Raw genomic sequence first — 10,465 nt, 5'->3', positions numbered from 1 at the left:
TTAAAGATGTTTGATTGTGAATCTGTGAAAACGACTGCATTTCTCACCAACCTTTGACCTCAGTTGACGCTTTGCTGCTGTCTTTACGCCCTCGGTGTTACTAAAACTGCATGAATGTTATTTTGCACCTCGTGGTCTCGTTTGGAGTGAAGCTGCGCGCGTGATGATGCATGTAGACATTTTAAGACTTCACTGTGGGGTTTCACAAATTAAATCCTGACTTGACGGTGGCCACAGCCATCTTTAATATACAGTCTACAGTTAAATCAGCTTTCAGTTTGTACTGATTTAGTTTAATACTGTAATACTAGTTACAGTATTAAACTAGTAGTTACAGATACAGAAGCAAGTCTAAAGAGGAACACGGGCGCACTGCACCACATTTACCTCAAAGCTTTAGTAACTTTATTTTTCATGAGACTTATTGGTTATACTAACTAAATGACACTAATATTTAAAAAATCTAAAAATAAAAAGCTTGTTTTCTTTGTAGGCAGGGAAAATATTCCTGGGGGAATGAAACGGTAAGCATCTGACCCGACGCTGTTAGCCGCAGGTCTGCAACCAAACAACTGCACATGATTTTCTTGAGTGTTTCTTACAGATTTTTACTCCCTGAAACCAGAAAAATATTTTTAAAATCCTCGTCAGGATTTCTCGCAGGTTTCTAGTTTAATTAAGCGTACAGTTTCCCTTTTTAAACTGAAATCTGTGTTCAGAAACAAAGATTTTTTTCATTGCTGTTGTGCTTTATTAAATGGAAACTCTTCACGTTTGCAGAAAACCCTGTACGTGATGGAGGGAAATGGAAATTTTTTGGATTCAGCGCCCTAAAAAACACCAAATTTACCAAAAAGATCCCACGCAGCTGCAAAATGTTGTTGCAGAGCTGTGACACCATCATGTCTGCTTTCTGCAGCATTAAACATTTCATCCAAGCACGGCACACACCTCAGCTCACACACACACACACACTTCATCGATGGACTCACAGCTAGCTGAAGCATTAATGTCCACTCGTTTTTCTTACGGTGGAAAAATGGAAACACGTTTGAATGTCAACATTTCTTCTGAGTTATTGTTCGAAGCACTGAAATATTGTCTTCCACCTTAAGCTTGAAAAGTGAAGTGAAATTGCTCCTTGACTAAAAAAACAAACACGTCCTCATAAATGTACCAGTTTTGTGTGATGCATCAATCACAGCTACACACAAAACAGCAACAATGTTCCAACGTTTGTTAACTTCAGTGAAACTGGAAAATGTCCTTTATTGAACAGTTTGTGATGTATAAATGCAAACAGACGACTCGGCTGCTCTTCGTCCAGCTAACCTCCCGTCTGTGAGGGGAACACCCCGCTCAGTGCGGCCACGCATGCCCGAAGCATCGACTCAGCCAGCCGGTGAAACCTGGCAACCTTCAGTCTGTGTCGAGCGACAGTTTCTCCTAAACCGACTGTTTTAATCAGAAGGTAAAAATTCATAGAAAGTAAACAAAGATGAGTTGAAAGATAAACAGAAGAGTTTTTCCACATGCTTTGACACATATCTGAAAAACTGTGGCACAAACACACTTCTGTACAATCTACACTTAACGGGCTGCTGACGCTGGTGAGTGTGCGATTATTTCCATATTGATCTACGACGTTATGGATCCATCCCTAAAGCTGCAGCGCTCCGTGTCGGCACACTCGGATCAGAGATTCCTCGTTGGGTTTGTTTTTATCTCTCGGGTTTAAACAGCTGCACAAACAGACAAATAAGAATGAAACAGGAAACTGAGCTGCGACCACAGAGTGGAGCTCTGCTGTTGCTGAAACCCAAAGGCATGTTGGGAGGCGGAGGAACGCAGCCCCTCCCCCCTCTCTCTCCCCCACCTGTGTGCAGGTGAGGCGGGTGTATAAAGGAGTCTTTCTCTGGATGGAAACAGACTCCGGCGGCCGCTCACACTGAGATCTTTGTCACAAACTTTCGGATTTCCTGCAGAAAGATGGAGAAACTGCTCGCGCTCTGCTTGGCTCTCAGCCTCACCGCCTCAGGTTGGAAAACTACACCTAAACTACACCTTTTTAGATCTTCTGTTTTACTCTTTTCTGTTCCGTCTCAGACTCGAAACAAAATAGAAATCGAGCATCAGAGGAACACAAACATGTTAAACAATGGAAACTAAAGCTGTCAAAGATATAAAAGAGAAAGAATAGTCCTTTAGTTTAGCGACGGTCTGCAGCTGAGCTCACTCGGTCTGATTGTTTCCATCATTTATTAACCTGCTGATTGATAAACTGTCCAGAAATAGTTACATTCAGATTTCTAAGGTTTTCTTTTGTGTGTGAGTCTCAGCCTCGAACCCTGAGATTCGCCTTGCTCATGTTTCAGTGCAGCACAGAGCGCCTTTCTATGGTCTGTTGTCTTCATCATTTACTTCATCGTTAGTATTTTAACCTCAAAAATCAGCAAACCTCAGCATGTGAGAGATGCATCAGATATTTTGGGAGGCTTCACGTGTGGTGGTGAAGCCTCGTCAGGAGGAAAGATGCTACAGACTCGATCTCTGTTTTATTTGGTGTTTAACAGCTGTTAGTGTGAAAGAAGTGATCTGACGGAAGCAACACAGGATGTTATTTTGCAACAGTCTGTGAGACAGATATTTTTTTCGCTTTACCTTGTGGGAAGATCTATCTAAAACTTCTAAAGTTCATCATCCTCCATGATCACGTTTTCCCTATAATTGCAGCATGATTTCATGTTGTTTTATTCATTAAAACTAGTGATTGTTTACTGAGCTCACAGGTGAGGTGAGCAGAGTGAAATGAAGGCAGTGGAGTAGCATACACGGCACTTTGCAGCCTCATTAAACTCCCACATCGATACCTTTGATTCCTGCCTCGGTCACAGTCATCATAAGATTGACTGAGTTTATTTAAAACTGTTCTTGTTCCATTAGTGGCCTCTGGAACAGACTCAACCAACACAACACTAACCCTCAGCACCTCTTCTAACAACGCAACAACATCTGCTGGACTCAACACCACCAGTCCATCTGTTCCCAGCGCCACCAACACCACCAGTCCATCTGTTCCCAGCGCCACCAACACCACCAGTACATCTGTTCCCAGCGCCACCAACACCACCAGTCCATCTGTTCCCAGTGCCACCAACACCACCGCAGTGACGACGAACCCGACAACCGCCTCTCTGAATGTCACGACCCCGCACAACAGCTCTTCAGCAAACAACACAACCTCTACAACCGCTTCGCCCGGTAACGGCACCAACACCAATTCCTCCGCGACATCCCCCCCTTCCACAGAGAGCAACGGAACGACCACAAACCAGTCGACCACAACTCCGAGCACGTCCACGAGTACGACCCAGAGCACAGCGGCGTCTGCGGCCGGCAGCAGTGCGGGGGTTCCTGGGTGGGGCATAGCTCTGCTGGTCCTGGCGGCTGTGGTTCTGCTGCTGCTGCTCCTGCTGCTGATCGGACTGGTGAGTGCACACATTTCACCTTCACTCCAGGAAGTCAAATCACATCTTTATAGACACCCCACAATCCATCTCAGCAAATATGGAGACCAACACACTGCCTCTGGTCCGCGGTGCGTTCAGGGACTGCGCCACATTCGGTAACCGCTGCGTTGCCACTGCCAGGGTTTCAAATAGCAGCATTTTATCAAAGCTGCATCTCACAGACACACCCGAAGCATCCTCCGCATCATGTTTCTGGCCTCATTAGGTCAGGGCATCATCACAATTTGAATTCAGTCAATTCTGTCGTTCAACATTTATTTTCGTAAACTACGAATCAAGTGTTTCCTTTACAGAGGTGCACTTTGGTCCTGCAATCCCAAACACAACACAAACCCAAAAGGTTGACTCTGTTCACCTGGACGTTTTCAGTGGGAGAAACCTTTCGTCACTCATCCAGGCAACTCCTTCCCCAATATTATAAACTGTACATTTGCACAATGACTGAAACTGGCAGCCCTGCATGAACAATGTGCTGGGAGGTCAGTTCCTTGATCATTAATATGAAAATCCTCATGACCACTGATCAATGGTCATGAGAACCACAGAGTTGGGAAATGGCGGCAATCACAACCCAACTTTTCACAAAGGGTACCCACGGTCACAACACTGCTGCCTCACAGTGGCTGCTCTAAGACGTCGGCCTGTACAAACTTTAAGTATTGTTGAAATAATATTTTTTACACTCTAACAGGAACCGATCAGCAGTAAAGTTTGCATCTCGTCTTTTCAGACAGAATCTGGACGTTTCGTGTATCCATGACACCCGACTTATTATTTCCATTTGATCTACTGCCACTGTCACATTTACCATCATAAATGCCATTATAGTTCATTGTTAGGTGGTTGCCGGGCAACATGCCAGCATTAAAATGTCATATATCATAACATTAAAGTTAAATTAGACATTAATGTTACGAAATTCAAATAAAATGTTTCTCTAATGTTTTCTATCTGAAGAATTGCTAAATAAATGTAATGTTATCCTGTTGGTCGGTGGTTGCTGGGCAACATGGTGACATTGTTGTAATTAGAGCACAAATTGAACAATCTGTGCAGTGTATCAGATCCTCGGGCCTGAGACCAAACCAGTTATTACCTTACATGCTTCTAGCAGGTCTTTGGACTTCTCCGCTTTCTTTCCGTCTAGTTTTAAATATCCTCTTTGTCTTCAGAGTTACTGCAGTCAGCTCAGGGTTGCCTTTTTTTAACCACTAAGAAATCAACACAAATTTGCTGAGCTTTCATCCCAGTAATCAAAGCGTGTCTGAAAGGTGCGGGTGACATCTGCAGCCTGCTGCGGTCTCAGCACATTCTTCCTCCAGAGTAACGTGCTCGTTATTTGAGTCCTGCATGTTCTTCAGGACTTGCTGCTTAATTCAATCATTGCTCACCCTGTAGATTTTTATCAGCACCAACTTTACATTTTAGCTTTACATCCTGATTGTTTTGCTGACTGAGAAATCTGAGGCAGCAGAAAAAAGAAAGAAAAGAAAAAAAGGCAAATGCCCCCGAGGTTTGAGCGATTATAAGAAACACCACACTTCTGACTCATGGACGAGGACTACAGGACTTTTATTCTTCGCTGCCAGAGCAATGATCAGCAGTGAAACGCGACACCGGCATTTAGCGTTTGCCCCGGAGCTGGACCAAAGTCAGAGCGTTTTCCATTAGGGGATAAAATACTGACTCAGAGTTCACTGAATTCACACAAATCTGAGACTGAAACAGCCACTCCCCATAGTGGCAGCAGAAATGCTTCTTTATTACTGAGGAAAACTTCAGATTCTGTGCATTTATGTGGCAACAACAATAACAAACACTGATCGGAGCACATGATTGGCACGAGCGCCCTCAGCAGACAGTCTAAGTTTCTGCCTGATGGCCATGTATATTTGCACGCAGCAAACATATGTCGTGTTTAATAAGCTTCCTCCTTTCATCATCACTGTGGATTTTAAACATTCAGACTGAGTCAGGCTAATTGTTTTGTCTCTCCAGCTGGTGTGGTGCTGCTGCTACAGGGGGCGCTCCCAAGGCTTCAGTCCCTACGACCACCTGAACAGCAGAGACGACATCCCTCTCTACACCACTCACGGGCGCTTTGAAGCCACCAATGGGAGACAATACGTAAGTCCAAACGTACAAATATTTGAAGGGTTCGCGTAAAATTAATCATGTGCTCACAAAGAGGGCCACAGTAACCTCTCGGAAGTCCTCAGAGGCCACCCGCCTGTTCGCCCCTGATGCTCGTGAGGACATGTCACACTGTCCTCACATTGGATATTTGTCACTGGTTTTTCGTAGGCCAGCTCAGAAGTTAGCATCATCCTGGATCCCTGAGCAAAGACCCGACAGGCTCATGCAGAAAATAATCTGTGTACAAGTTCCTCCACGTTCAGTGACATTAAACACATGAATGAACACATTTCATCACCATACATCAACATCTGTCATCATGTTACGTAAGGCCCAAAATGGCCTCCATACGAGGAAGTAGTAGCTCTAACATTGACCAGTAAGGAACCACCACACGCACACTGCAATGGGGTACGCAAGATTTATTTTTTCTTTCTCCTGGTCAAACTACTGGCTGAAGACACAACTCTGGCCAGGAATCCAAGGCCCAAAGCCACCGCGGTCAGGGTTCTTTCAGGGATCGTTTCCATTAAAATGTGCAAACTTCATCCTGGAATCTTCGAGGCTTCCCTGCTGCACCAGTGTCCTACTAAAAGACAACAACAACCCCCACTTCCTGTTTCCTCTCCCCTTCATAGAGAAGGGCTCCAGTCCTCCCCAATCAGCTGCTCCCTGTACTCAACTCCAAACAGCTGGCAGCTGGACTAGAGTAGAGTCTGCACTCCCACGTGGGTGTGGCCCACACCTCACACCAAACACAAAGAAACGCCAAAGCATGCAATTAATACAAAAAAAGTCTAAAGTAATGCCAACCCAAAAGCTTAGTGGGGATTCTCACCATGCTGTACTCCGTAACAATCACACCTCAGGGACACGTCACATGTTCCAACTTTGGGTCCCGGTATCTAAAGGTCTCTAACCTGTTAACTACAGACCTTATTTAGCACACAATGACCTGAGACAGCGGACACACATGTGACATCATCGATCGGCCCGTCCATCAGAGAGAGAAGGTGGAGTTATCGGCTCGTGCTACGCAGGCTATGTTAACCTGTAAACGTCTTCTCGAGCTGCTGGACAGATGTTAGGTTTAGGATATTAGCGATAGAGACATTTTTATGGAAGCCCGTTTCCGCCACTAAAAAAAAGGATCCATAACTCAAAATTTCGAGTTACTTTCTCGAAATTTCGACATATTAACTCAAAATTTCGATTTATTAACTCAAAATTTTGAGAAAAGCAACTCGAAATTTCGAGTTAGCGCTGCCAATCAGTAATCTACGTGAATGACGTCATTTCCTTGTTACCCGGAAGCTGAAGCCCTCAGCTACAAATGCTACAGCTAAGCTACCGGTAATACATCCAGTCGTGACTGCACAGATTGCTGAGTGTTTTCAGCCTGGCTTCAAATGATGAAATCCCCGTGTTATTAGCTGAATCACATGGTGTTACTATCAGCAAACGTACTCGCCAAAGCGCCAATTTGTTGGGATCCGTTTTTGAGTGCGCGCTCCTCTGCGCCATATGCTTCCGGGTAACAAGAAAGCGACCTCATTCACGTATATTTTTGATTGGCAGAGCTAACTCGAAATTTTAAGTTATATTTCTCGAAATGTCGAGTTATGGATACTAGCTTTTTTGTTTTTATTTAGTGGCGGAAACGGGCTTCCATACATTTTGTATCACGCACTAAACAGACTGACTCACTGCTGGCACCTCTAGTGGACGTTAGAGAAACTGCAGATTGTGGACTGGGATAGTCACAGTCAACTGAAGTTTAAACTGGAAATGTAAAAAATCCAGGTCGAACCTTCCCATAATTTAATAAAGTGACTATGACTGAAAGGAGTTGGACAAACAAGGGCTGAGTGAATATTGGTTTTAGTAAATATTTTAAAAACCCAGCCACTAAAATACTTTAGCTTTTGTTATCAGCGCTGGGTAAAGTGACGCCTTTTCATACGTCTGTAAATCATTCCTGCCAGTCACAGTTTACATTCTCCACCTTTTCCCCCTTTATGACCCCGATGACGGTGCAGGATTTATGACACTTATTGTCACTTTCCAAAATCAATAACTAAGATAATATTCACTGCTTCCGCCCACAGTTGTTGTGTTATTGGTGAATAAGTGAGGAACGAGTGCTGCTTAAATAATCTCGATGCTCATCCCGTCGTTCGTCTTTTCCAGGAGCAGACCGAGCGGCCGAGCTAGACGCCCACTCATCGAGGATCAGACCAACGCAACACGTTTACTTTGTATCTCTCAGTCTTTTTTACAAACATCTGTCATAATTACTGTTTTAATGTCATGAACATTAATTTATTCTCTGAACAAAAACTGTTGTTGTTGCTTTGCTGTTTTTTTTAAAGGTCTCAACAAAAAGCAGAAAATACAATTTTATTTAAAGGGAAACAAAACAGAAAAATCAGAAACGCAGTTGCACTGATCGGTGGATTTAGGCGCATTTATATTTTACTTTTGTTATCATATTTTTATTATGTTGTCACAATTATAACACAAATTTTACATGTATCTGATTTCCATTCCTTCCAGTCTGTCACATTTTGCAATCTTTAGAAAAATCTTCCATATTTACGTTCCTATTTGACCAGTATTACTTTGGCTTTGTTTCCTCTTACAAATCAAAATCATTTCACATTAGTTTTAATTCCTAAGTTGATGTTGTGACTATCGTTAGGCTAGATTACCTTTTATTTCTCTTCTTATTCTTTATCTTTTGTCATTTTTTGCGACAGGATGTACCCTCACTTGCCATTGCATTAGGTACACCAGTTAGGCTCATCCAAATATCTAATCAGCCAATCACATGGCTCCAACTCAGTGCGTTCACACATCTGGACATGCTCAAGCCAGGCTGAAGTGATTTAAGTGACTTTGGTCTGAGCATTTCAGAAAAAGGAGATGTGCTGGGATGTTGCCACACCACCATCTCCAAGTTCACAGAGAACGGTCCAAAAGCGAGAAAACAGCAGTGAGCAGCTGGGAGACACCGCCAGAGGTCCATGAGAATGGACACCTCTCAGCTGATAAAAGCAACAGTCTCTCCAGCGTCCACACGTCGAAGCTCGAAGCAGATGGGCTTCAGCAGCCCACACCGGGGGCCCCTTCTGTCAGCTAAGAACAGGAAACAGAAGCTACAGCTCACAAACACTCACCAAAAACAAAAACACTGATCTACCGAGTCCGTAGGATCAGAACTGGGTGTAAACAGCATGAACGCATGGATCCGCCCTGCCGTATTAACGGTTCACGCTGCCGGTGGTGTGATGGACTGGGGGATATTTTCTGGGCACACTTTGGGCCCCTTGGTACCGACCGAGCATCGTTTCAACTCCATGCCGACCCGAGTCTTGTCACTGACCGTGTCCAAACCTTTATGACCACATTCACCATCTTCTGATTGGCTGCTCGTGTCACACAGCTCAGATCGTCTCAAACTGGTTTCTTGAACATGACGATGAATTCACGGTGCCCAGATGACGTCCACAGTCACAGATCTCAGTCCCACTGAGCGCCTTTGAGATGTGGAGGAAGCTGTACGATGATGTCACATCGACATGGACCAAAATCTGGTTTCCAGGAACGTTTCCAGGTGTACCTAATGAAGTGGCTGCTGAGGTGCAGTTCCAGTGCATAAATACACTTTAAACATTTCATACATGTATTTTCCCTCCTTACTGTTGGAGAATTAATGTCTCACCTACTCAGCAGCCATTTAATTATATAATTATTGATATAAAAAGCTACAGAATACAAAACGTGGTTTTCTATACAAACACACTGTTGTGCCTGTAATTATATATGCTCCATGTTTTCACTGTTTCTATAGCTGCCAGTGACACTGACAGTTCACATGATATGAAGCTGTTTCCACTTGTGTCCCATGGTACTCTTCTTTTTACACCTAAATCAATTCTTCGTGTTATTTTTAAGACTATTGAGGGTTTTTGAAAAATGTTCGTGCTTCTTTTTCCCACTGTTTTTCTTTCCTGGTAATAACTTTGCTATTATTTGTAGTTTTATTGCGTGTGTTGGTTTGGCAGCGGCTCCAATGTCCCACTTTTTTTGTTTGTTATGTTTGCAGCAGGACAATCGTGGCCTGAAAGCAAATCCTCATTGTTGCAGGTTTGATTCATCTTTTCAAACCAAAGTCTAAGTTCATTCTTTCCAACAAAGCAGCTCGGTCACAAAGACAGAAAGAGAATGCGGGCGTGGAGCGGGCGGAGCTGTGGAGGAATGTATGAACTTGGGAGCGTTTAGCAGGAGTGATAAAGCCGATATCAACATAAAGAGGCTGGGATGGGCTCTGAACTGAGTCAGCATCACAGCAACCGTTACCAGCAAAGAGAAACACGCTCACTCGTTTTAGGTTTCCATTTCTCTGGGCTTTTTTAAAATCTTTTATATTTTATCTGAATAAACAAATCTGCAAAAGTTTATTGTATCGTTGTTTGTCATCATGTGTATTTATCTTGTTACAAATTTGTCTTTGTTTAACTTTAACGCATCGTTTCCACAGCATCAATATCTTATATTCATCTAAATGTAGAAGGTACCACGTTACAGATGAAGCCTTCAGTTCAATTCAATTTTATGTACACAGCGCCAAATCACAACAACTGTCGCCTCAAGGAGCTTTATATTGTAAGGTAGATCCTACAATAATACATACAGAGAAAAACCCAACAATCATATGATCCCCTATGAGCAGCACTTTGGCGACAGTGGGAAGGAAAAACTCCCTTTTAACAGGAAGAAACCTCCGGCAGAACCAG

At 43.5% G+C, this 10,465-nt stretch overlaps 1 protein-coding gene across 1 annotated transcript; it reads left to right on the top strand.

Annotated features, from left to right (window-relative positions):
• The first annotated feature begins 1,941 nt into the window (after window positions 1-1,941).
• LOC146699491 (uncharacterized) lies at window positions 1,942-10,127 on the top strand. Its single transcript, XM_085472453.1, has 4 exons — window positions 1,942-2,038; window positions 2,944-3,488; window positions 5,529-5,657; window positions 7,857-10,127. The coding sequence occupies exons 1-4, from the start codon at window positions 1,990-1,992 to the stop codon at window positions 7,878-7,880; spliced, it is 747 nt and encodes a 248-aa protein (XP_085328579.1). The 5' UTR covers window positions 1,942-1,989; the 3' UTR covers window positions 7,881-10,127.
• The last annotated feature ends 338 nt before the right edge of the window (window positions 10,128-10,465 follow it).

This window comes from Copadichromis virginalis, linkage group LG11, assembly GCF_057382275.1.
Source record: "Copadichromis virginalis isolate Kocher_CV1m ecotype Utaka linkage group LG11, C_Virginalis_male_GT1.1, whole genome shotgun sequence".
NCBI classification, from domain to species: Eukaryota; Metazoa; Chordata; class Actinopteri; order Cichliformes; family Cichlidae; genus Copadichromis; species Copadichromis virginalis.
The sequence above is the reverse complement of the archived record's forward strand: the minus strand, read 5'-3'. Positions and strand labels throughout refer to the sequence as shown.

Excerpts from the sequence above, each read along its gene's own strand:
- LOC146699491 (XM_085472453.1), top strand. The coding sequence starts at position 1,990 with ATGGAGAAACTGCTCGCGCTCTGCTTGGCTCTCAGCCTCACCGCCTCA. Across the intron at positions 3,489-5,528 it reads TCCTGCTGCTGATCGGACTG|CTGGTGTGGTGCTGCTGCTA; the intron begins GTGAGTGCACAC and ends TTGTCTCTCCAG. Across the intron at positions 5,658-7,856 it reads CCACCAATGGGAGACAATAC|GAGCAGACCGAGCGGCCGAG; the intron begins GTAAGTCCAAAC and ends CGTCTTTTCCAG.